Raw genomic sequence first — 27,634 nt, 5'->3', positions numbered from 1 at the left:
TTCACCTAGACAAGTTTCCTGACTGAGTCTCTGGCCTCTGATTTCTTTATTCTCTTATAGTCTACTATGAGACTACCTTACCATTTGGGCTCTCTTGCCTCCCTCTTTTTTTTTTTTAATTAAACCTTCACTGGAGTGGTTTCATTTTAGTGAAAATGCATTTATATTATTATTTTTCCGGCACTACATTTTTTCATCAGGTCAGCTGGCTGAACTGCTTCAGTGGGCTGTAATGCGGCCCAGCTTCCAAAGTCAACATACATTTTCTCATCTCTGTGTGTCTCTCCTACACTGGTCTTTCAGCAATGCTTTCCTACTTCATTTTGATTGGCCTAGATCCTATCCCTTAAGTAAGGCATAGCTCACAGAACACTTTCACAATGAGGCCTTGATCCTGCTCTTCTTCTCTACACTCACAGAGTACATTCTTCTTGGTTTTACTTACAACGTTGCCTGACACTATGCTGGGCATAGGTGAAGCATTCAACAAATGTATGAGTGAATGAATGGTTTCTTATTAAAGTACCTTGATAAGCATTAATATTGTAATCTGCTAATGAATTGTAAGACCAAGGATGCTGAACAATGTAAGTGACTATTTCCATAGTTTTTAAAAAATTTATGCCTATAATTGTTATGGCTAGGTGCCAGGGTGTCAACGAATAGGGAAAGGCATAGTATTCTTAACATTTTATCTGTGAAGACCAGGACACGAGACAAGAAAAATTAGAAGACCATTTTTATTGTAGATAAAATCACCAATCCATTTATTAGTATTATTTCTATTGCAGGTGGATCAACTCTTATCAAATGGAAAAGAACAATTGAATATTTCCAAAATCATCTCTGAAGAGTTCTGATCAAACCTTCTTTGCTCTCTCAGAACTAGCAGGACTATCACATTTTTTATTCTTGGAAAAGGGTTAAAGGAATGCTTCCCTTTGGTTCATTTATTGGGCACTTTAAAACTCCTGTGCTATGGACAACTTCTAATGCTTTCTTCCCCAAATGATAACCTCAAGGGCTACCTGGAAAAAGTATCCTTCAGGTAAAAAGAAAAACCATAAAACACAACACACACACATGTGCACACAGACACATGCACACTGTGTGTGCACACACATGGGAGCAAGCCTGATAATTATTTAATGAGGGCTCTTGTCGACACTCCACTGTTCATTCACCGTGTGAACTTTTTTCTCAGTATCACAGTTTTTATGAATGTGGTAGAACATATGACAGATACTTTAGCGGGTTGAATGGTGGCCCCTTAAGGATATGTCCCATCTTAATCTCCAGAAACTGTGGATGTTACATTGGGGAAAAACGGGTTTTTGCAGATGCAATTAAATATAGGCCCTTGAGATGAGGAGATCATTCTCGATTCCCATGTAGGCCCTAAATCCTATGACAAGTGTCTTATAAAAGAAAGGCATAAGGAGATCTGAAATTGACAGAAGGGAAAAAAAAACATAAATGAGAGAAAGAGGGCAATGTTGACCATACAGGCAGAGACTAGAGTGATGTGGCCACAAGTCAAGGAATGCTGACAACCACCAGATGCCTAAGGAGGCAAAGCTCCTTCCCCAAAGTCTCCAGAGGCAGTGCGGTCCTTGATTTCAGACTGGTGGCCTCCAGTGTTGTGAAAGAATATATTTTTGTTGTTTAAAGGCACCCAGTTTGTTATAATTTGTTACAGCAGCCACAGGAAAAAATAAAGATACTATGGTAAGTTTTTAGTAAGGTAAGCAACACAAACTTTTGGTGAATTTCCCCTACACTTTGAGAAGCATCTTCTTTCTCCACTTGATCCCCCTCTTCATTCCCTAGTACATAGCTTCCACTTGGAAGGATAATCAGTTCTCATTTGTACCTTCTGTGCCTGAGTTCTAGAGTCTTGCTTTCTTGACAGTAGCCACCCTGATTGATGAGATAACCCAGATGTCTCTGTGTCTGTTTGCTCCCTTGCTTGCACAGCAAAGAGCTCCAGAAAGTATAGAGATCAAGATTATGGCTAAAAAAATATTAGACTGAACAAGTCAGAACAGATATAGACAGATATATAGATATAGATTATAGGTATGGATATATGACTGTAAGAATTTTGTTTGCAGACCTTAAAAGTCTCAGCAGAACAGAGAACAGTGATTCTCAGCCTCCATTCCAGATCTAATAAAGTCAAATTTCAGATATAGTGGGAGGCAGGGGAGCTGGGAAATTGGATGAATGTGTTTTTTAAGTATTGATGGTGTCCATTCCTACTTAAAAATCATTATCATAGACAGCTGGCAATGAAGATCTTCAAGCTACTGAGATTCTCACTTTATTAGTCAGTGGCAAGACTGGCCCAATGGCTTGTGTCAATACACCACAATGCCAAGGACCTCTTCATTTGGAGGAAGAAAATAAGTTAAAAGTGAAAATATCAACTTACAATATTAAAATCATTAAAACACACGTGTTCTAAATTACCAAACTGAATGCAAAATGGTCTTCTGCATTTAAGGACTGAATTGATCATTATTTCAAAAATCTTTGAGAATCTTGGTTGTATCTCCCCATTAAGAAACTGTTCTCATAAGCCAGAATAAGGTCAACCTCCATCTTGTTCTCAGTACTACGCTATTGTAAAGATACAATAAATTAACAAATCAGTTCTTTTAGTTACTGCAGTTTAAAATAGAGTGTTCATGGGGCAGCTGGGTGGTGCAGTCAGTTAACTGCCTCCTTGGGCTCATTTGAATGAGAGCTGATGTTCACTCATAGCTGAAATTATCATGGATATTATCTAATTTCCTTTTGGCTTGGGTCATGATCTCAGTGTTGTGAGGTCATCTCTACTTCTGGTTGCACCATCAGTTGGAGTCTGCTTGGGTTTCTCTCTCTCTCTCCCTCTGCTCCTCTTCCCCCATGCTCTCTCTCTAAAGTAAGTAACTAAATCTCTTTAAAAAAAGTGTTCACTTAGTTACTATGCTACATTTATTCTTACAATCATTTTCACAATTGGTGAAAGTTTTCTGACACTAGTGCTTATGTGGCCTTGACCTAGTAAATGTCAGCCCAAAGGAAAAACTGCAAATTACCTTATTAGGTTAATGAAGCATACATTCACATTATGAAAGCACTTCTATTTCTATTAAAACCTTACCAAGTTCTTTAAAGTTAACTTATGGTTTTATAAGCCACATGTAAGATACATCATAAATGTCCAATTTAACTTCTGGGTTAACATTAATTTTGATCCAATTGTTACAGGTCTTCTAAATGGATAATTTACTAATGTCTACATAGTTTTTTTTTTTTTTTAATATTTTTTTTTTTATTTTATTTTATTTTATTAAAACATAATATGATTTGGCAATTAGATACATTGATAACTTTCTGATGGTCCACTTCATTCATTCATTCACTCATTCATCACGTAGTTCAACTAGTTCTTGAAATCTAAATGTTTTAGAAGCAGTGTTCTAAATGGGATTCAAATTGTCATTACTTTCATGAAAAAAACCCATCTGATAACTCTTTACTTTGTAACTACAACAACCCGGATAAAAATCCCATGCTTGCACACAAGTGCAATCCCTTTTCGTTTCAAATCACATTGTATTATATGGCCATTTGTGTACCATTTTTGTGACTTGCTGATGACCAACACAGCAGGATGCAATGCACTTAAATGAGCTGGAAAATGGAAGTCCCTCAAATGCTCAGAAATCAATATAGCATGGAAAGATAGACTAAAGAAGAAAACAAAACAAAATCTAAAAGTGGTAAGCAGGTCACAGGAATTCAAATGTAAACAGATACAGTTCCAAATCAATACCAATCAAATATGTGTCTGTCTCTCTTTCTTTTAAAGAAATAATTGAAAACAATTGAGTCAATTAACTTTTCAAAAATTTCCCACCATATTCCCATTTATTTAAAATTTTTCCTAAATCATTGTTACTAAATATTTTAATGTGTATATATACCTTTCTTTCCTGAACAGAATGATAAGAAAATGAAGCAGTAGCAAAAAGATAAGGCATAATTCATGAAGCCTCTCCTTGGATATGAATCTTATCATTTATATTTGTGGATGACTGAATTTGAATGGATATAACTCAGTTGTGAAAATAATTGGCAGTTTTCTTAGTTACATTTCATAATTATTTTTTTAAATAATTAAAATAAATTTTAAAAATACTTGCCAACTTGAAAGATGACATGATTGTAGCAAAACTCCTAAAAATTCTTTTAAAGGATGCAATAATAAATAAAAAACAGTTGCCATTCTATTTAGCAAAACAAGATAATCAGAAACATTGTAATTAAAACTTCAGTCATTTAATAAGAGCTTACTAATAAACACAATCTATCTGTTGGTTATTCAGAGATAAATAAAACACATCTGTCCTTAGGAAGAAAGAAAATAAGACTTTCAGAAGTTTGTGTACTAAATTATTATAATAACAATTTGAGATAAAGTGAAAAAAATATCTCTCAGAACAATAATTGCCTGACTTCCTTTCCAGGAGGATCTCTTAAATATTTGGCTCAAACATCTCATCCAAGCTATGTTCATATTTCCAATTTTGAGAGAGCCCTGCCAAAATGTGCCACCACAGTCCTGTAACCACAGTTTGATTCAACATATTTCCCTCAAATATTGCTCCTCTTTTTGGCATTCTTCTTATTATTACTGGCATCACCATCTTCCCAGCCAGCCATAAATAACACATATTTTCTTTGACTCCTCTTTCTATTAACCTTCATTCCTAAAAGTTGATACATCGATAAGATTTATACCTCTGACTTCCTCTCAAAGATTACCCACACTCCACGTCTGACCTTCTTCAGGTTCTAATCTTTTACTTTTCACCTAGACAAGTTTCCTGACTGAGTCTCTGGCCTCTGATTTCTTTATTCTCTTATAGTCTACTATGAGACTACCTTACCATTTGGGCTCTCTTGCCTCCCTCTTTTTTTTTTTTAATTAAACCTTCACTGGAGTGGTTTCATTTTAGTGAAAATGCATTTATATTATTATTTTTCCGGCACTACATTTTTTCATCAGGTCAGCTGGCTGAACTGCTTCAGTGGGCTGTAATGCGGCCCAGCTTCCAAAGTCAACATACATTTTCTCATCTCTGTGTGTCTCTCCTACACTGGTCTTTCAGCAATGCTTTCCTACTTCATTTTGATTGGCCTAGATCCTATCCCTTAAGTAAGGCATAGCTCACAGAACACTTTCACAATGAGGCCTTGATCCTGCTCTTCTTCTCTACACTCACAGAGTACATTCTTCTTGGTTTTACTTACAACGTTGCCTGACACTATGCTGGGCATAGGTGAAGCATTCAACAAATGTATGAGTGAATGAATGGTTTCTTATTAAAGTACCTTGATAAGCATTAATATTGTAATCTGCTAATGAATTGTAAGACCAAGGATGCTGAACAATGTAAGTGACTATTTCCATAGTTTTTAAAAAATTTATGCCTATAATTGTTATGGCTAGGTGCCAGGGTGTCAACGAATAGGGAAAGGCATAGTATTCTTAACATTTTATCTGTGAAGACCAGGACACGAGACAAGAAAAATTAGAAGACCATTTTTATTGTAGATAAAATCACCAATCCATTTATTAGTATTATTTCTATTGCAGGTGGATCAACTCTTATCAAATGGAAAAGAACAATTGAATATTTCCAAAATCATCTCTGAAGAGTTCTGATCAAACCTTCTTTGCTCTCTCAGAACTAGCAGGACTATCACATTTTTTATTCTTGGAAAAGGGTTAAAGGAATGCTTCCCTTTGGTTCATTTATTGGGCACTTTAAAACTCCTGTGCTATGGACAACTTCTAATGCTTTCTTCCCCAAATGATAACCTCAAGGGCTACCTGGAAAAAGTATCCTTCAGGTAAAAAGAAAAACCATAAAACACAACACACACACATGTGCACACAGACACATGCACACTGTGTGTGCACACACATGGGAGCAAGCCTGATAATTATTTAATGAGGGCTCTTGTCGACACTCCACTGTTCATTCACCGTGTGAACTTTTTTCTCAGTATCACAGTTTTTATGAATGTGGTAGAACATATGACAGATACTTTAGCGGGTTGAATGGTGGCCCCTTAAGGATATGTCCCATCTTAATCTCCAGAAACTGTGGATGTTACATTGGGGAAAAACGGGTTTTTGCAGATGCAATTAAATATAGGCCCTTGAGATGAGGAGATCATTCTCGATTCCCATGTAGGCCCTAAATCCTATGACAAGTGTCTTATAAAAGAAAGGCATAAGGAGATCTGAAATTGACAGAAGGGAAAAAAAAACATAAATGAGAGAAAGAGGGCAATGTTGACCATACAGGCAGAGACTAGAGTGATGTGGCCACAAGTCAAGGAATGCTGACAACCACCAGATGCCTAAGGAGGCAAAGCTCCTTCCCCAAAGTCTCCAGAGGCAGTGCGGTCCTTGATTTCAGACTGGTGGCCTCCAGTGTTGTGAAAGAATATATTTTTGTTGTTTAAAGGCACCCAGTTTGTTATAATTTGTTACAGCAGCCACAGGAAAAAATAAAGATACTATGGTAAGTTTTTAGTAAGGTAAGCAACACAAACTTTTGGTGAATTTCCCCTACACTTTGAGAAGCATCTTCTTTCTCCACTTGATCCCCCTCTTCATTCCCTAGTACATAGCTTCCACTTGGAAGGATAATCAGTTCTCATTTGTACCTTCTGTGCCTGAGTTCTAGAGTCTTGCTTTCTTGACAGTAGCCACCCTGATTGATGAGATAACCCAGATGTCTCTGTGTCTGTTTGCTCCCTTGCTTGCACAGCAAAGAGCTCCAGAAAGTATAGAGATCAAGATTATGGCTAAAAAAATATTAGACTGAACAAGTCAGAACAGATATAGACAGATATATAGATATAGATTATAGGTATGGATATATGACTGTAAGAATTTTGTTTGCAGACCTTAAAAGTCTCAGCAGAACAGAGAACAGTGATTCTCAGCCTCCATTCCAGATCTAATAAAGTCAAATTTCAGATATAGTGGGAGGCAGGGGAGCTGGGAAATTGGATGAATGTGTTTTTTAAGTATTGATGGTGTCCATTCCTACTTAAAAATCATTATCATAGACAGCTGGCAATGAAGATCTTCAAGCTACTGAGATTCTCACTTTATTAGTCAGTGGCAAGACTGGCCCAATGGCTTGTGTCAATACACCACAATGCCAAGGACCTCTTCATTTGGAGGAAGAAAATAAGTTAAAAGTGAAAATATCAACTTACAATATTAAAATCATTAAAACACACGTGTTCTAAATTACCAAACTGAATGCAAAATGGTCTTCTGCATTTAAGGACTGAATTGATCATTATTTCAAAAATCTTTGAGAATCTTGGTTGTATCTCCCCATTAAGAAACTGTTCTCATAAGCCAGAATAAGGTCAACCTCCATCTTGTTCTCAGTACTACGCTATTGTAAAGATACAATAAATTAACAAATCAGTTCTTTTAGTTACTGCAGTTTAAAATAGAGTGTTCATGGGGCAGCTGGGTGGTGCAGTCAGTTAACTGCCTCCTTGGGCTCATTTGAATGAGAGCTGATGTTCACTCATAGCTGAAATTATCATGGATATTATCTAATTTCCTTTTGGCTTGGGTCATGATCTCAGTGTTGTGAGGTCATCTCTACTTCTGGTTGCACCATCAGTTGGAGTCTGCTTGGGTTTCTCTCTCTCTCTCCCTCTGCTCCTCTTCCCCCATGCTCTCTCTCTAAAGTAAGTAACTAAATCTCTTTAAAAAAAGTGTTCACTTAGTTACTATGCTACATTTATTCTTACAATCATTTTCACAATTGGTGAAAGTTTTCTGACACTAGTGCTTATGTGGCCTTGACCTAGTAAATGTCAGCCCAAAGGAAAAACTGCAAATTACCTTATTAGGTTAATGAAGCATACATTCACATTATGAAAGCACTTCTATTTCTATTAAAACCTTACCAAGTTCTTTAAAGTTAACTTATGGTTTTATAAGCCACATGTAAGATACATCATAAATGTCCAATTTAACTTCTGGGTTAACATTAATTTTGATCCAATTGTTACAGGTCTTCTAAATGGATAATTTACTAATGTCTACATAGTTTTTTTTTTTTTTTTAATATTTTTTTTTTTATTTTATTTTATTTTATTTTATTTATGATAGTCAGTCACAGAGAGAGAGAGAGGCAGAGACACAGGCAGAGGAAGAAGCAGGCTCCATGCACCGGGAGCCTGATGTGGGATTCGATCCCGGGTCTCCAGGATCGCGCCCTGGGCCAAAGGCAGGCGCCAAACCGCTGCGCCACCCAGGGATCCCGTCTACATAGTTTTTAACTTTAAATGCTCAAGCAATCATTAGCTGGCTTTAAATTACTTATCTATATATAGTCAGATAAGTATATTCGGAAAGAAAGTATAAATCCTAAATTAACAAAAAACAACTTTGTGGCAGGGAATTAATAGTCACATTAAATTGATAAATCAATTATTAGTTTCACTTGTCTATTTTAAGAAGTGAAATGAGACCACTTGCTTTTGGCTTGCTATTTAAGAAAAGATGATCACTTTCTGCTTTTTAAAAAGTAAAAAAAAAATCTGATGAACTAGCCATTCTTCTATCTGCTTTTCTCACATTAACTTTTGCAGCTCACGAGACATTCTGTTCATGAACATTCTAAGTACTTCCATTTTCTTAGTGCCTTGAAAAGAAATTTCATGCTTGAAGTCAGTGGAAGAATAAAAGTGTCTGTTAAAATGTACTTGAGAGAACAGAAGTACAAAAAAAAATGAGAATGAGAAAATAGTAGGCAAAGATGAACAGAAGCAGATCCAGAAGACAAGCAGCTGAATCTGAAAAAAAACAACAAAACCTGAGAAACATTTCAAGGACAAATTAATATTTGAGCATTATCACTAGATATTCTATTTGATAAGACACAGGATCTGTTAACAGTGGGATAAAATAGAAATGAAGTAGTCCATAAAGATGAGACCATTCTAAATATTACAAAACGGTCCTGGATTCAAGAGAACATTGCTCACAATTAGAATTTAACAAAGAAATGAAGAAACAATAATCAATACACTACTGTATAGAAATACCCCAAGAAAGATAGCATGTATCTGTAAAATGGAGGCACAATACAGATGTAACAGACTCTTGAAAAGATAAAATGAGACAACATATGAAAATGCCTTGTAAATATAAGACACTCCAAAAGCAAGAGAGATCCTTAACCAAGGAAAACTACACCTAAAGGGCCTTGGCTTTCTCGTTGATTAAAATGCTCGTTTGACTTAGACCTGACGTTCACTCATAGCTGAAATTATAAACGAGGACAGAAAGTCTTGGCCTCTTGAGGAACAAGGGTCATCTCTGAGGTTAACCAAAACTGTAATATCAAGTCTTTGTAGACAGGCTCCTATCTATCTATCTATCTATCTATCTATCTATCTATCTATCTATCATCTATCTATCTTACCTACCTACCTACCTACCTACCTACCTACCTACCTCTCTACCTACTTAACTACCTGGATTTTAGCAGACTTTGTGCCTGGTAGACACTCAATAACAAAGTAGTAAATGGAACTAGTGAACTCATTTCTCATTCTGGCCCTCAGATTATAAAGTCTATTTGAATAAACTCTAGAGATCTGCCTTAAACTCAAGATGCCAGTTAATTCAATAACCCATATCAGTTTCCTGGCTGAACTGCAATACGTAACTATTTTTTTAACCCCTATTTATTTCTCCAAATTCAACCTACTGCTCTGTGTTGACCTCCAAAGACCATCTGATCTTTCTATCCCTGTCTAATCTGGGTTTGATTTATTGCCAGGCTTCCCAGTTAGATCTTCATAGCTCAGCCAGACTCCTGAGCCCTTCTTTATCTGTTTCTTTCATCCATAAAGTAGGATATTTAATCATAGCAGGCAATCAAACCAAAATGAACAGTTTTAGTGTTTTTTATTCTCTTGCCCTGTGGTATACAGCTATTGAAAAGGGTGAGTTATAAATGTTGGATTTTGTTTATGAGTATTAAACCTGAGTAAATGCTATATGATTTGTTCATTTATTTATTTCTGCCTATCAGGTATTGACCTACACATTAGGGATGCGAAGATGAAAACAATGTAGTCCATTCTTTAAGAGTTCCAAGAGAAGGGAAATTGACACATGATGATATGTACACCAAATGAGAGAAATGTTCGATTGAAAATGTGAGAAAGAGACTTGCTGGCACTTGAGAAGTGTTATTTAATTCTGTCTAGTAGGAGTGGAGTCAGGGAAGGCTTCATAAAGTCGACAGTGGCATGCATCTTAAAATTTGAGTACATAGGCACAGACAATAGAAGCAGGAGAGGAAATTCCAGATGGCAGGCATTGCATGTGCAAAGGGTAGAATCATGGAAGTCCATGGTATGGTCAAGAATGCCTGGCCCATGGGGTAAGCTTAGGAAGAGGGTAAATGAAATGACGAAGATAAAATGGAATCAGATTGTGGAGGGACTGGCCCTTATCTTCAAGCCAAGGGGCAAACATGATATTTTTAAGCAGTGAATCTAGCATGATTCCAATTTTACAAAGATAATTTTCTTACCAAAATAAACTAAGAGTTTGTCAAACTGACTTTAATTTTTGGTATTTTGGACTAAAAATTGTTATGCCCATTAACAATTTCTACTTTCTGTAAGAAGTAGATTTGGATTTCTACTTTCTGTTGCTTCAACTCTTGACCCTGTTGATCCTGATGATTATACATAGAAACGATGATTGCATTAATCTCAGGAAAGCCACTGCATGTAAGCTTTAATTAATGAAGCAAGGATAATCATAGATCCTATAGTCTATCCTTTTCTTGATATATCTTTTCAAGCAAATTAGGTAATGTCCATTTTTAAAGAATGGGTACTTAGAAGGAAAGAGATATCCAGGGAAAATTTGCAGAGACAGGAAAAGTAAAAATGTCTGCTGGGATAGTTGATAGGTGTTCCTACTTTAACGTAGCAAGTCTGTGATAACAAAATAGGCATGGTTACTTCTCTGTGGGGCCAGACTGCTAAAGAGAATTTGCCATTTGATTCTATCTCCATGATTACTGTATCACCTGATGGGGTGATTCTCCCTTTATTTTTGTTTTAAGATTTTATTTATTTGTTCATGAGAGACACACAGAGAGAGGCAGAGACACAGGCAGAGGGAGAAGCAGACTCCATGCAGGGAGCCCGATGTGGGACTCGATCCCAGGACTCTGGGATAATGACCTGAGCCAAAGGCAGACGCTCTACTACTGAGCCGCCCAGGCACCCCATGATTCTCCCTTTATTATTAACTGTGTTGCTTAAAACTCCTTGATTCCTGATGATAGATCTTATTATATTAGTTGTTCCAAACATGTTACAAATCAGTCTGTAGCATGTTCCAATCTATAGCATGATACAATAGATTCATATTCCATGATACCCATTCTGATCCAATTGTAAACCTACACGATTTTTAGGGTAGCACTACCGTGCAACTGTATTTGGTGATATGAACGCTGCATTTACCAACTGAGTGACTAGACTCTGAGGCCATTAGAATAAAACTATATACCAGATACATTTCATTTGGCTCATATTGTATACAAAAATGAATGTGGATTCCTTTAAGTAGGACATATGTTCCCCACTTCACCAAAGCCCCCACTGCTCTTTATTAGATCATACCTGGCCTTACTCTACTCATTGGTATTACATGAACTTCACTTTATAACCCAAGCTGTAGAATTTCTATCTTTTCAAGAACCATATCTTTTGCCTGAAAATGTCTTTAATAGCTGAGAAGCTGACATTTGGTTTGAGGTTGACATTAGGCTCAAGGTTGAAAGATAATATAACACACAGAGACAGTGGCGAGGTGATGCAGGTGCAGCTGAGAAGTACACACTTCAAACACAGAGGGGATGTCAGTACTGGCTGAGAGGAGAGGCGAGGAAGAGTTTTCAGCCTGAGAGAGATGGCACTCAAAGTCTGATGAATTCTGCCCCCACTAAGCTAATGAACAGACAAAGTAAGGATGACAGCTAAATTAATAGGATGTGGATTAACAAAGGACTTTAAAGAAAATAAATACTGATTATGAAAACTTAGCCCCTGTAATATCTATTGCTTTGTCCTCTTCATCTGGTACAAGTCCCATCCTTCCTTTCTCCACCCTCCACCCTGTTGGTATTCATGTACTCACACCAACACATAGGCTTCCTCGCCACAGGACATAGAGCATGCAAGAGCTGCTGGGACAACGTGTTTCAATTCTGAGGCCACAGAAATCGGTTCAAAATTTAGATCTGGAACCTAAGCTAGGGCAATCAGAACTCCTCCTCAGAGAATCTCCAACTTGAGCTAGAGTTCCAAACTCCACTTTTCGTCTCAGTTAGAACTGAGCAGAGTATTGCTCTCATCCCCTAAGCTCACCCACCCCCTGGCATGCTCTACCTCTAAAAGGATTTACATGTAGAGAGAAAGAGAGAAGAAGAACAGAAAATCTGAGCATTGTCCCAGTCATTCTCAAAGCCAGCCCCACTCCTGCCTTTTAAGTGGTTTGTCACTTGTGATCAGAGCCCTGGTGATGAAATATCAGAACCTGTGAGTCTTTAATTGTAAGGAAACTGATCAAAAAAAAAATCCCTCAAATTAACTCTTGCTTGAAATAGCCATCTATTTGAGACAAAAAGAAATGTTTCTGGATTATTTTCCCTATACATTGTTCATCCACTTGCGTCAATTCTCTATTTTATTTCATGCACATATATGGACTGAAAGAAAATAAAGGCCTGTCTACCCCGAATCTGTTAACAGTAGAATTCTCTCTTGATTTGACATTTCTTTCATATATAGTAACTGATGTTCTCTGTGGCACTTAATTTCACCTGCAGCTACTAGCTCATATATTCGCCTAATACAAGATTCACTTATTTTATTTATCCCCCATTATATAAAAATGTTGCTCCTGCTCTCTAATTAGTAGCAAATCCTAATAAACAGAACTGGAGTGATAATATATTATTCATGGAGAATAGTTTTTTTCCGCAAAAAATAATCATTACAAATTACATTTATATCTAAAAAAATCTTTGTATAAATCCTTCTATAAATATAATATGTGATATATAATTCTGAAGCAAATATCCATACTACTTGATAACAAGCTGTACATAACAAGTAGATTGCATAATAGTCTAATTGCATCTCAAGTAATTGTAGCCAAAATTAGGAACATTATTCAGAGAGCATTTAAAATTTTAATTGATGAATTAAAGATCTTAAAGTTGCCAAGATAACTGACGTTATCAAATCAGAAATGTACATGCATCAGAAACACTAAAATCTTTCTTTTAAGAAGAGAAAACAAAAACACGTACTCTACTTTCCCTAAGCGATTTCACATAATGGCTTCTTACTGAAGATTTGTTGTAATAATCTCAAGTTTTCTTAAAACTCATCGTATTTTAAGTATCTTATTTCTAGTGATGGCTTGATGTGACAGGATGCATTCAATTTAATTTTTCCAGAAAAGCAATGCACTTTCTTTTGTTCTCTTCCTACTCAAAGACCTGCCAAGTTTCTGTAAACACAATTCTTCAGCAAGAAAGTGTGAGATGGGTGCCCTGCTTTTATTAAACTAGAAACAAAAATTCTCTGAGATTGAGAAAGCTTATAGCCTGCTTTTAATTTTGAGGAGACCATTGTGAGGAAGTCAGAGGGGAGAGGGAATCACTGATTCTTTCGGAATCCGAAGGAGCCTGAAGTATTTCTCCCCCTTCTTGCCAAAAGTGGAAGTGGGAGACATCTGCTGACCAGACCATTGGCCCAAGACACTTCAATACAGCTGAATTTGGGAAAGGAAAAGCTCTGATAAGCTTTTTCTTTGATCTTAAAAAAATATTCAAGTGGATAATACATACTATAATTAGATTTTATAAACTTTAGGAAATTTTAAATATTCCTTACTGTTTCTGAGAAAGTAACTTTGGCCTTGTGTGCAGTGAATTGGAAAAGAGGTCTCATCATGGGCGTTTACCGTGAGGCTCAGGTTTTAAAGCATTCTAGATATTCTATACATTGGGCTTATCTTCCATGTTCTGGAGTATATCATTTAGGCACATCTTAAAAGGTGAATGTTTTGGCATTCAGAAGGTAACAAACATTACATGGTCTCATTCATTCAGGGAATATAAAGAATAGTGAAAGGGATTATAGGGGAAAGGAGAGAAAATGAGTGGGAAATATCAGTGAGGGAGACAGAACATGAGAGACTCCTAACTCTGGGAAACAAACTAGGGCTGGTGGAAGGGGAGGTTGGCGGGGTGTGGGGGTGACTGGGTGACGGGCACTGAGGGGGCACTTGATGGGATGAGCACTGGGTGTTATTCTATATGTTGGCAAATCGAACTCCAATAAAAAAAAGAAACAAATTTTGTTCAATTGGATAAAAATAAAGAACAATTCCAACAGTTTTTTTTTTAAAAAAGAAAGTAACAAATAAAATTATATTGTATATACTTTCATATTAAAAAGAAAAACTTGGGAAGTCTGGGTGGCTCAGTGGTTTAGTTCTGCCTTCGGCCCAGGGCCTGATCCTGGAGACCCGGGATCGAGTCCCACGTCGGCTCCCTGAATGGAGCCTGCTTCTCCCTCTACCTGTGTCTCTGCCTCTCTCTCTCTCTCTGTGTATGTGTGTCTCTCATAAATAAATAAATAAAATCTTTAAAAAACAAGAAAGAAAAAGTTTACTAAATATATATGAATACACGAAGAAGAAAATTGCATGATCAGCAGCAGAATGATGTAATGCAAAGGGCCATATAAATTCAAGAAGAATCAAAATACAAAATGCTCCCTTTACACTCAGGAATAGGAACTTTCATCACAATTTTAGACATGGAAAAACAAAGGACACCACTGACAGTCATTCTATTAGGGGACATTTCAACAAAACCAAGGCAAAGAGAGTATAGTGGCCTACGAAGTGTGTCCCTTACAGCAATTAACTGTCCTGTCATAACTGGACCTGAGACATTCTGGTTCCTCAAATATTCTATCCTACCACATCAATTTTCAAATAATCAGATTGAAATAAAAATACCATTGATTCTGAAGCTGGTGAATATAATTTAATATTTCCTCACAGGAGGCAGAAAGTCACAGTAGGGACAGCAGTTTCAGCTGATAGGCAGGGGGAAGCCAGAAGAAGTGAGGGGTGGCTGATCCTTTCCCGGGGTTAGTTAGAAATACCACTTGCAGTTTAATATCGATGACCCTCATCTCAGGAAAATGTAGAAATTTGTACTACCACAGAGAAAAGTTACGGGGGTGCTTATTCAATTACAAAAGGATTCTTAGATAAAATTATTCACCCCAGAGTTTCTTTAAATAGCATATTTCCCTTGTGCATATAAATCTTTCATTGATCATTAGCTGCTTAAGAGAGACTGGGGGACAAAGCCTCTCAAAACTGACATATTAAGCCAATACTAATTAAAGATCAATCAAAAACGAAAGGAACACTTCTCTGAAGTTATGATGATTCAATTTACCCACAAATCTGTAGGAACATATGAAGTTGGTAGAGTAAGGTATGTCTAGAATGCTAAGTGTTTTAACATTAAATCATAAAATACTGGTATTCTGTTTTCATAATCATATTCAAGCAGAAGTTATTTTTCGTGAAGAGTCTGCATATAATTTAGGAATGCTCAGTTATTTAGCCAAAATTCAAGAGGAAATTTATGGATGAACATTTCTCTTTATATTCAAATTTTAAATGATGTGGGTCTTTTTATAGTTTCTATTCTAATGAACATTAGTCATGTGGTACATACTTTTATTCTGAAACCTCTTTCAATATTCTACACCATAATGTCTTCAGATAGGTTTATTTCTGATAAATTGGCATTTACTTTGCAAATTCAGAAGGAGTTCCTTGTTAACATAGGATACTCACTGCATGTTTCTATGCTAGTAAACTTCAATCATTGAGAATGAGTCAGAAAGCTTTGTGATAACGGTGCTTGTCAGAAGAAAAGCAGTATTTTTCTGTAAAATGAATATGACTGTCGCCAAAACCTTCAGGAGGAACTTGACAGGCAAAATGGCTTGATGCTCTGTTTTGTAAGATTATTCTCATGTCCTTTGTCTTAAGAGATATTATATCTGAATTTCTTTAGTTTAGAAAAATAATGTTTTTCAATCTTACTTTCTTCTTGACGGTTATTTATAAATTTGTGTGGCTTAGTGTCCATTACACGGTCATTTTTTAAAAGAATGGGAATCATTTTCTTCTGTCAGAACTATGTACTTACTATATGCCTTTGGGTAGATTTGTTGAAGAAGTAATCTAAAATCAATAATTTCTTTAAGATATAATCTAATGTAAGTAGAAAAATTTAATATACATATTATGTTCTTAGAGGGGAAGTAGAAATTAATTTTCTAAAATATTACCCATACTATAATGAAGCCCATGTCTGATGCCACAGTATGACACTCTAGTAAGAATATAAACATGATCCAATAATCACTTGCACTCAGAATGCACTTCAGGAATCTTCTATATACAGCATTCAATATATAGCATTAAAATATCTCAACTACTAGCGGCAAACACATATTGACTACTTAATATATACCAGGCAATGTACTAATCTTTACATGCATTATCTCATTAAATACCCACATTAACTCCAAAGAGGGAGGTCTTATCATAAGTTCTTTTTCTGGAAAATTAGGGCTGCTTGTTCAAGGTTATACTAGTAGTAAGTGGCAGAGCTGGACTGTCATCTAGGTCTGTGTGACAGAATGACCTGAACTGGGAACCAGAGCCATATGTTTCCTTTTTATTATAACCAAAATAATTGAACAATAACAATACCACCAGGAAGAATACGAAAAAAGAAGGAGAAGTGGAAAACCATGATGATGATAACAAATTTGTTTTTGTAAAATTTGTGATGTAAAAACATACATTAAGGGCAGCCTGGGTGGCTCAGCGGTTTAGCGCTGCCTTCAGCCCAGGGCCTAATCATGGAGACCTGAGATCGAGTCCCACATCGGGCTCCCTGCATGGAGCCTGCTTCTCCCTCTGCCTCTCTCTCTCTCTCTCTCTCTCCCTCTGTCTCTCATGAATAAATAAATGAAATCTTTAAAAGAATACATTAATTTTTTGTCTCTGTTTTCTCGTCAGTTAAAGGGAAGATTTGGCTTGATAACTATCAAAGCATCTCCACTTTCTAAAGCTCCTAAATTTAGAGTTGTGAAGAGTTACTCATATCTGGTTGCTTAGGGGGTCAGCAACACATAAAGTAGTACTCAGTGCTGTAACAGAAGAGTAATCTGCATGATTTGTGTCCAACAAACTAGACCAGAACTAGATCCAGAGCTGGGAATTTCACTGGACTTTCTGCACTGGTTTTGTAACAACACTCTTGGACTTTTTCTTTCTTCCCATCTTTCTTCCTCCTTTTGGCCCTTTTCCAAGGTAAGAACAAGCAGGTGTACTTTATTGTCTTTATTCCAGTTTTTAATGCATTTAACAAGTGCTTCAACTAGCTTCCAGATTTTCAGATATCAGTGACCTATAGCTACCGCTCTAACCTCCATCTCCATCTTTCTTAACCTGTCATAGCATTAGGCCTTGAATGGTTAACAATTCAAAAGGAAGTTCGACTTCTGCTTAGATAGGTATTTTTTAATGCAAACATTCAAGCTGCATTTTTACCCAACCTATTCCTCTTCTCTAGCACTAAAGAAAGACTTTGATTTTGAAATCTATGAGATTCATATAAGTTGGGTCATATAATTATCTAAGAATACTAAAACTAGTTTCCATTTGTTGATTTCTTGTTTGCTTTATGATATGAAGTATTAACTAAATACTAATATAAAAATATTCTTCCTCAGGTTACAAATCATGATCTTTAAGGGGCTTTTGGTTTCAAAAGTAAGATATCAGACCACAACAGCTGTAAAGAGTTATTACTTTCGTTTATCATGTCATGATAAATCTGGAGTTAGTAGAACTGAATGTCATCAGTTTATATAATTATAATACCAGTCTTTATTTGCTTTTATATGCTTTAATTATGATATCTATTTGTCCAAAAGCTCCAATTTATGTCTAACAAGTGTTATGCCAGGCAACAGAACTATGCTGATCTGCATATCTTTCTCAAGTGGGCAACAAGTACATCATTTTTCATCTAAAACTTGGACTTTGGATACACATGTTTTTATCCAGAGTGAAAGGAAGGTTTACAGTTTTTTTTATATAAGTTTGTCAGCAAAAATATGCCTTGTACTTTCCCTATATGGCAGTAAAAACAAAGTCATCAACATTACATTTGTTCCCAAACAACCAAGAGTAACTGTGGATGGAAAAATCCAGTCATTGTTTCCTTCCCTACTTCTTGGAAAGCAAGGTCATATTTGCATCACTTGCATGACTTAACAACAGAGCACTTTTTAGCATCAACAGTATTATATGCCACTTTCAGGATGAGGTATCATATTCAACACACAAATTGTTTTGTTTCTAGGATACTGATATTAAGTACTTCCCTACCTGAAAAAGAAACAAGCTTTCCAATTTTAGAAAGATAGAGTAGTGACTATTCAGAGAAGGTATGCTTTGTTTCAAGCTATTAAAATACATACCCAGATAGCAAATGTCAGATAGTAATTCCCTATGGGGTCTCCTTTGATTAAAATCTCAATTAGTATATTTGTGGTAAAACATTCCAGACACAATATATATATATTTTTTAAATCTCCTTCAGAAATCCCTTCTATAATTTCTTTTTCCGTTCTGTCAGTCTTTTTTTTAATTATTTATTTTTGATAGTCATACAGAGAGAGAGAAAGAGAGGCAGAGACACAGGCAGAGGGAGAAGCAGGCTCCATGCACCGGGAGCCCGACGTGGGATTCGATCCCGGGTCTCCAGGATCGCGCCCTGGGCCAAAGGCAGGCGCCAAACCGCTGCGCCACCCAGGGATCCCCAGACACAATATATTTATACACAGCTCCAGGATATAAGGCTCCCAGTTATGGAATGAGTAAGTTATGGTAATAAAAGATACCGCACAGAGAATAGAGTCATTGGTATCAGAATAACATCATATGACAGATGATAGCTATACTTGTGGTGAGCATATAGCATAATATATTGAGTTGATGAAATACTATGTTGTATACATGAAACTAATGTAATAGCATGTGTCAATTATCCTCAAAAAAGCATGAAGTAGGATATGTTTCAATAATTAATTATTTTAGCAACACAGTAAATTAAATGTATAATTTACATAATAAGAAGTTTTCCTTTAAGGATATCAGTCAGGATCTATTATATAAGATATGAACATTTTTCCCTCAGCCTATTTGAAATTTAAAATCCTGCAAACTATAATATGGTATAATAGGGCACAATGTGCTACTCAAGTTCTAGTGTGACACTTTATTTTAATTAGCCCATAGCCAAACTGGATAAAGTTACATGTTATGTGTCTCCTTTACTTGGACAGATGTCCAAAAATTTGAGGTTTCAATATTGTCATCAACCACTTTCCTCTTCATGTTAACATATGGTGAATCCTTGTTACTTGCTCAGATACAGAAGTGTTTGCTTTTTAACAAACTTAACAAACATTACTAAATATTAAAGAAAAAATAAGAGTGCTACTGGACAGTTTATTCAGTTCAGTCTCACTATTTTCTCTTGCAGAAAATTTAGAGATGTGTGCCCTTTGTGGCATGTATATCTTGTCATTAATTAGTATTTATTGGCATTCCCTGTGCCCAAGGTATATCACAAAATTACTGTGAACTTTATTAAAAAACATAGCATCTAGAGAAAGTACTCAGTTGAGTATTAGGATAAGCAAGAGAAGAAAATACATAGAGACTAAAGACATTCAATTAGGTTTCCATATTTCATCAATCACAGGTATTTACTTAAATAATCTCCATTTATCTGAAACCCTTCAAATGTGGCTAATTCTGAAAAAAGAGAGGGCACTTGTATGCAATGAGTAAAGAGTGAGAGAAAGAGGTTAAGTGGGAAAAGGAAGAAGTAATTCTGACACCAAAGGAAACTGAGTTTTCCTTCAAAAGCACTATGTTACAAAGATGTATCATTTTATTAATCTTATCAAAGATTAAAAAGTTATTAAACTCATTAGAACTCTAAACTCTAGAGCCTGTTAGAACTAATAAATGAATTCAACAAAATTTCAGGATACAAAATCAATACACAGAAATTTGTTGCATTTCTATACATTAATAATTAACTATCAGAAAGAGAAATTAAGAAAACTATCCCAAAACTGGGTATTATTTGCAACTGAACTGATAAATCATTGAACACTACATCTGAAAGTAAATATGTATTTATGTTGGCTAACTGAATTTAAATTAAAAGAAAAGAAAACAATCCCACTTACAATTGTATCAAAAAAGAATAAAATTCCTAGGAATAAATTTAACCAAGGAAGTGAAAGATGTGTATATTTGAAAATGTAAGAAATTAATAAAATAAATTGAAGAAGACAAAAATAAATGAATAGATAAATAAAAAGCTATTCCATTCTCATGGATTGGAAAAATTAATATTGTTAAAATCTCAAAACTACCCAAAGTAATATACAGATTTAATGCAACTGCTATCAAAATTCCAAAGGTATTTCTTCACAGAAATAGAATAAACAATCCTAAAATTTGTATGGGAACATAGAAGACTACAAATAGCCAAAGCTGTCTTGATAAAGAATAAAGCTGTAGACATCATGCTAACTTATTTCAAACTATATTATGAAGTTATAGTAATTAAAAAGTAGGTATTGGCATAAAAACAGACATATAGATCAAGGGAAAAGAATAGGCTTGAAATGACCTCACACATAACTTGTCAATTAATTTATGAAGAAAGAGCCAAGAATATACAATGGGAAAAAGACAGCCTCTTTAATAAATGGTGTTGGGAAAACTGGACAGACACAAGCTAAAGAATAAAAGTAATACTAATACCAAAGACAAACATTAACTCAAAATGGATAACCAAATTGAACGTAAGACTTAAACCATAAAACTTCTAAAGAAAAACATAGGCTGTAGCTCCCCGACATCAGTTTTGATATGGAACTTTTGGATCTGACTCCAAAAGCAAAAGAAACAAAGGCAAAAATATCAAAGTGGAATAACATCAAACTAAAAAACTTCTGCATGACAAAGGAAGCCACCAAAAAAAAAAAAAAAGGCCACCTAATGAAGCAGAGAAAATAATTACAGATTATGTATCTGAGGAGCTAATATTCACAATACACAAAAAAAGACTTAATAATAACAACAAAAATACCCCCGATCTGATTTTAAAAATGGACAGAAGACCTGAATAGACATTTTCCAAAGAAGGTATACAAGTGGCCAACAGGAACATAAAGGGATGCTCAGTGTTATTAATCATCAGGGAACTGCAAATCAAAACCACCCTAAGATATCACCTCACACCTGTCAGATAGCTATCATCAAAAAGACAACAAATAATAAATGTTGGAGAGGATGTGGATAAAAGGGAACCTGTACATCCATGGTGGGAATGTAAATTGGTGCAACTACTACGGAAAACAGCATGGAGGTCCCTCAAAAAATTAAAAATAGGACTATCATATGATCCAGCAATTCTACTTCTAGGTATTTATTTGAAGATAATGAAAACACTAATTTGTAAATATATATATATATATAATATATAATATATATATATTTGTATATACATATATATATATTGTTTTCAATAGTCAAGATATTGAAACAACCCAAGTGTCCATCAGTGGATGAATGGATAAAGAAGATGTGGTGTGTGTGTATGGATATAGATATAGATATAGATATAGACATAGACATAGATTAGATATAATTTATCTACAATAAGATACTACTCAGCCATAAAAAAAAAATCGAAATCTTGCAATTTATGACAACCTGGATGGACCCTGAGGGTATTAAGCTAAGTGAAATAAGTCAGACAGGAAAAACAAATACTGTATGTTCTCTCTTACATGTAGAATCTAAGAAAAAACCCAAAACGAAACAAAAAACAAGTTCATAGATTCACTAAACAGATTGGTGGTTGCAAGAGGTGGGGGGCTAGAGATTGGGAGAAATGGATGAACTTTTTTTCTTAGTTTAAACAAGTTGAATTTAAACATTTAAAAAATTTGTTATATACATCTGGTGAGAGTTTATACAACGTCTTTGGTAAGAATTTTGAAAATACAGCAAGAAATTTATATAAAATTATTTACTTTTACCTATTATTTTCCCTTTTCAGAATCTGATGTGTTGAAATAATTATAAAGTCAAAGGAAAATGTATAAGTAAAGAGCACTGCATCATTACTTATGATGATGAACTATGGAAAAAATTTCCAGCAATAAATATATATGAAATTACAGGACACTCATGGATATCATGTAGCCATTAAATGGATATTTTCTGAGAAGATTTAATAGAGGTATATTCATTCCTGTATTTCTCCAAAATTTCTACCATTAACCTGTACAATTATTTTTTAAGCAAAAAAAACAAAAACCAAAAAACAAAATTTAAATGCAGTGATACCCTTATGTAAATGAGTAATTAAAGGAAATTTTCAGTCAATTCTAAGTTATAAAGTATAATGTGTCTCACTAGGTCAATAGTGGGATGAATTTCTACTCTGTGGAAGTCTGGTAACAATGAATATAACATTCTCTGTTCTGGAAGGTTCTGAAAATGGGTTCCTGGCCATAACAAGGTCACATCTCTGACTGACACTCTCAGGGATCAAACTGAGCAAGACTAGAGTGTCTGTCTTTTAATTCTCTTGACTACTACAGCCTTAAAGGACTAAGTCAGGCTCACCTCTTGAACATATTTTCAGAACTGTACAGCAAGATTTCTGGAATTTTATCCAAGAAAGTGCTGTCCAGACATTTCCAGATATTTTAAAGTTATTTAAAGAGGACGAAGTTCTTTTTTTCATATTGTGAAACAACACATTGATGCCACTTAAAAATGGAAGTGCTAGGGTATAACCACCTTAAAATTGATTAAAATTCAAACCCACCAATTTACATATTTTATATGCATTGAGTTACTCTTATGTATTTTGTCCCCAGTACTTCTGCTATTTTGTGTCTTTTGCTTTCTACACTGGAATAGTTTAAATGATTACTATCAGAACCTTTCCAGTTTTGAGAAGATGAAGGAACTGGAAAAAAAGGAAGCCACGAGGGATATGGAAAGGGAAAGGTGGGCACAGCCAGCAAATGGCAGATAAAGGGGAATATGGCGATGAAGACAAATCCATGTATTTCATGATTTTATCTAGGACATTATTATTGTTATATATTTACAGGCAAACTGGAGAGCTGATGGATTTACAGTTATCAAGGTCAGATGGATGTGTGTATAACTTTGCTAGGATGTTCAAGTTAGGTCACCAGACATATACCAACTTGGCTTTGTGTAGTTATTGATTATTATTCTTATACTATAGTTCATGTGGTAGTTTTATTATCCTCTAAGGTCAATCCTCATTTAAGGACAAGGTTGAGTCAGATACCTGACCTCTTGGCCAATGAGACTATTGGAGATTCTCACCTTATCCTAAGAGTAGGTACCACTTACAGGCTGTCCATCACTGGTCCTGGCCAGTCTCCTGACTCCCACCCGAGGAAACTTCATTCAGTTCCCTTTTCTTAAGGTATAACACATTTGACCTTGAATTTGATAGCTTTTTCAAGCCTGGAAAGGCAAAGATTAAATCCCTAGGAGTTGAAAAATCAAAGTTCACTTTGTAGAAAACAAATATATTTTAGGCATGTGGAGTCCTTTTGTTTGGTCCTTAATATTATTTCCTATTTTCACTTACCATTTGATCAGCTGTTCACCTACCCCAATACTATTGCAGTAACAATACTAACAGGGTAGTTTTTTCAAATCAATTGTTGCTCCAAAAGTTCAAGGATTAAGGTTAAATTTCTTTAGTTAGTAAATGATTTATCCTATATACTGAGAGTTGGAATCAGAAAATAAAATGAAACAAAAGTTGTTTAAAATAATCCAAATCCCAGGTTGATGTCTCTAGTTTGTTACTTAAAGAGAACTCATGCTCCTTTTGGTGGAGGTAATAAAGGAGTTATAGTACTTCTCAGAGAATTTTGCTAACACACATGCACATATTTCCTCAAATGAGTATACAGTTGTAACTTCCAATCTGCATAAGAAATTTTCATAATTTCAAATCTATTTGATTAGTCTTTATAATTTTTGTTCAAGAAAAAGTAATTTTTTAAAAGGAAAGCTTTCCGAATTATTCCATTTTGTATAACACTTTAGTACAATGTAGAGAGCAATAGATAATATAAGAAAACCTAAAGGGCAATCATCACAGTATTCTTTAAATTATGTTGTCAAGTAAAAAGATACAATTTCATTTTCACTATGTTCACTACTGACAACTGGTACCATAAACTTCTTTTCCACGATGTATATAGTTTTGTATAGCTCCTTAGAAATACATCTTCCTAGAAGTTATTGAAAGGTGTGTATAAGTGTGGCCACTTAGAATTTGCATTTCAACATTTTCTCAGGAAGTAGCAATAAAATCTAATATACTTCAATATACCATAACATGAGTAAAGAGTACAATGCAATTTTAATATATCTCTTTGTTTCATATATAGCACTGTTTAATGATGTTTGTGGTCTTCTATTGCAAAATAATGACAATTAGAATACCACTTATATGTATATGGCATCAATTCAAAGACTTGGGTTTACTGTCAAAGAAGCATATTGATACCCTGACTTGTATAAGTCTTGCATATGTTCATGACTTAAAGTTAGTAAATATTTCCAATGTTAGAAATCTGGTGACTATAGTAATTTCATAGGTTCTAAGACCATATCTTTTTGCACTATAAATTTGAATACACTATTATTAAAGGTGATCACATCTGTAATCTTCATTTTGAAGATGACTTACAATTTTAATCCATATTTTCACTCGCCAAACAATAATAGCAATGATAACTTAAGGGATGGGCTATCAATTGTATATAATAGAGTATTTCTACTGCCAAATGGTGAGTATAGGAAAAATTCCTTAACAAAAATGAATATATGGTTAAAATTATACTTAAAATTATACTGAATATAGATACATCACATTCAGAAATTCTAGACTGAGCTCTAAGATAACTATGTCAGAATTCTGACTTGTATACAACTGGATATTTTTACCAAAGCAATTTTGTCCATGTTCTTGCGTTCCAAACCTATTAGTCCTTTAACCAAGCCACCTGCTCACATTTTTATTAAAAATAAAATAGCATGATTCCTTTATATTTGATTAGATAAAAATGATTTTTAACTGTAATGGCAACACTTAATGAATCTGTATCTTTTCTCCTAATATGCAAAAATTGTATTTTAATGTATTAATGGTATATTATACCTCAAAGAGTTCCACACTGCCTGTTGTAAAACCAATTCAAGCCTTATAAAATGACAATATAATGCCATCAGTAAAATCTTCAACCCATCTCATTTCCTTACAACCATCTGAAAAACACACAAGTCTTTACATCCATATGTCCAGGTTGGACATATGTGTCCAATGCACACACTGTGGGGGATGGAATGGGCCATGTTTGCTGGGATTTCCTAATTTTGCTCCCTTTATATACACATAGGTTTGGCTTAGAGGATGACATCAGGTTACAATCTAGGCTTATTAACTGTCAGAATGTATTGAGAAAAGGGTATTAACCAGAATTAAGGAATTACTCACCCAGCTGAGTCTCCTGAATTGTCAGTTTACTTTCCATAGGATACAAAAGCTTGGGTGGCTTATCAGTCAGAGGTGCTGAAAAACAACAACAATACAGACTTCTAGTTATACTGTATGAGCTGAATGATGCACAGTTTTATTTTCCCAAATATTTTTTTTTATTCTGAGAGCAGTGTGTCAAAGCATTCTACCAAGTAATGACTTACATATTGCAAGTAGTACCTTCAGGCGAGCTAAAAAGCTATTAGATAGTACATGAGTCAAATATAACACTTCCAAATTGATAGTCACATGAGACCGTTGAAGTAAGAATCAGGATTGGCCAGTTCGTAAGAACATATGACAGTGCTTCATCAACTATTTTCAATTTGCACCTTGTTTTCCATTTTAAAAGCTACTCTATATTTTCTCTGTGTTAATTAAAATTAAACATTTGTGACAATTTGGGGGACATAATGTTGTCTTATTCTCCTTAATCCCTTTTTTAGTTTCCATACCCTGGATCACACTGCCTCAAAACTGATAACTTAATAAGAAAATTGAGTATTTCTTATACACAGTCACTAAATGGGATAGCAATGTGACATTTAATTAGTCCAAGTATAAGCTGCGTGCTCAAACATGCACACAGGTATTCACCAAGATAATATTTTAAATGATACTTTCCATTTACTCGAAACTCATTATTACTATTACTCATTACATTTTGTAGCATTTATTGCTAATTTGCATGATGTATTTGCTTTGATTTTTCAGCTTCCACATATTTCTGCTCTGCGCTCTTATCAATTTATCAGTTATCGGCCTACGGATCTAAGAGTTCACTATTAAGCCCCTTGAAGATAGATTTCCTCCTGCAAACCTCATTCCTAGCTAAACTAGACTGTCTGGACTTTAGACAAATAGGCAGTTCTCCTTCATTAAGCCTCCTTCCCCACCCTCTCTGATTGAATCTCCAAGGTCCCTTGAAACCCATCACTGCAACCTTCACTCTGTAACAAGTACAGAAATGATCAATTAAGGATTTTTGAACTAAACGTTTTCACTTGGAGGGCTTTATTCCTTCCTTGCCAGGAGAACATGCCAGTTGGGGGATAACTGGAAGGCTGATCTACACAACAGTGCCAGGACTTGGCCACATGTCCTTATCACCAAAGGATTCGAGAATTCAATCTGCCTGGGCAGCTCACCTTCATCTCTCTTTAACAGAAAACACAGTCAGTACAAATGAATCATGCATCCCCAACATAGAAAAACAGGGATGAATTTTAAGAGTCCTAGTTTCGGACATTAACCTCACATAGGATCAATAGCTTTCATTTGTAACTAATTGAATGCATTATTCATTCATCTTCGTTAGCATTTAACACAGGGATAGAAATGAAGGGGAAAGGAAAGTTGGAATAATGGGATGAGATAAATCACTCTGAAATTCTTCTCAAAGATTTGACATCTCTGATTAACCTTACTCTTATTTCTTGCCTTAAGTGAGATTAACAGATTTCTATTCTCCCACCAGCTAAATAAACAGATTATTCAATAAACATTGGCAAAATAGTTCACCATTAATGGGTAGGTCAAAAAGCCACATTTCCTAGGATCATGTTCTCATATGATTTCAGTGAATTTCAAAAGCAACTATGGTACCAAAATAACTGGCTTATTCAGTAAATTAACTCAATTTATAAAATTTTGTGATTATGTAGTTACAA

At 35.1% G+C, this 27,634-nt stretch overlaps 1 protein-coding gene across 1 annotated transcript in view; it reads right to left on the bottom strand.

Moving 5' to 3' along the window:
- IL1RAPL1 (interleukin 1 receptor accessory protein like 1) overlaps nucleotides 1-27,634 on the bottom strand; it is a 1,386,881-nt gene that overhangs the window by 285,464 nt on the left and 1,073,783 nt on the right. The window contains exon 7 of the mRNA XM_041740328.1: nucleotides 25,923-25,997. Within this exon, the coding sequence (XP_041596262.1) occupies nucleotides 25,923-25,997 (75 nt within the window). The remainder of the gene's footprint in view (nucleotides 1-25,922; nucleotides 25,998-27,634) is intronic.

Source organism: Vulpes lagopus, chromosome X, assembly GCF_018345385.1.
Source record: "Vulpes lagopus strain Blue_001 chromosome X, ASM1834538v1, whole genome shotgun sequence".
NCBI classification, from domain to species: domain Eukaryota; kingdom Metazoa; phylum Chordata; class Mammalia; order Carnivora; family Canidae; genus Vulpes; species Vulpes lagopus.
The sequence above is the reverse complement of the archived record's forward strand: the minus strand, read 5'-3'. Positions and strand labels throughout refer to the sequence as shown.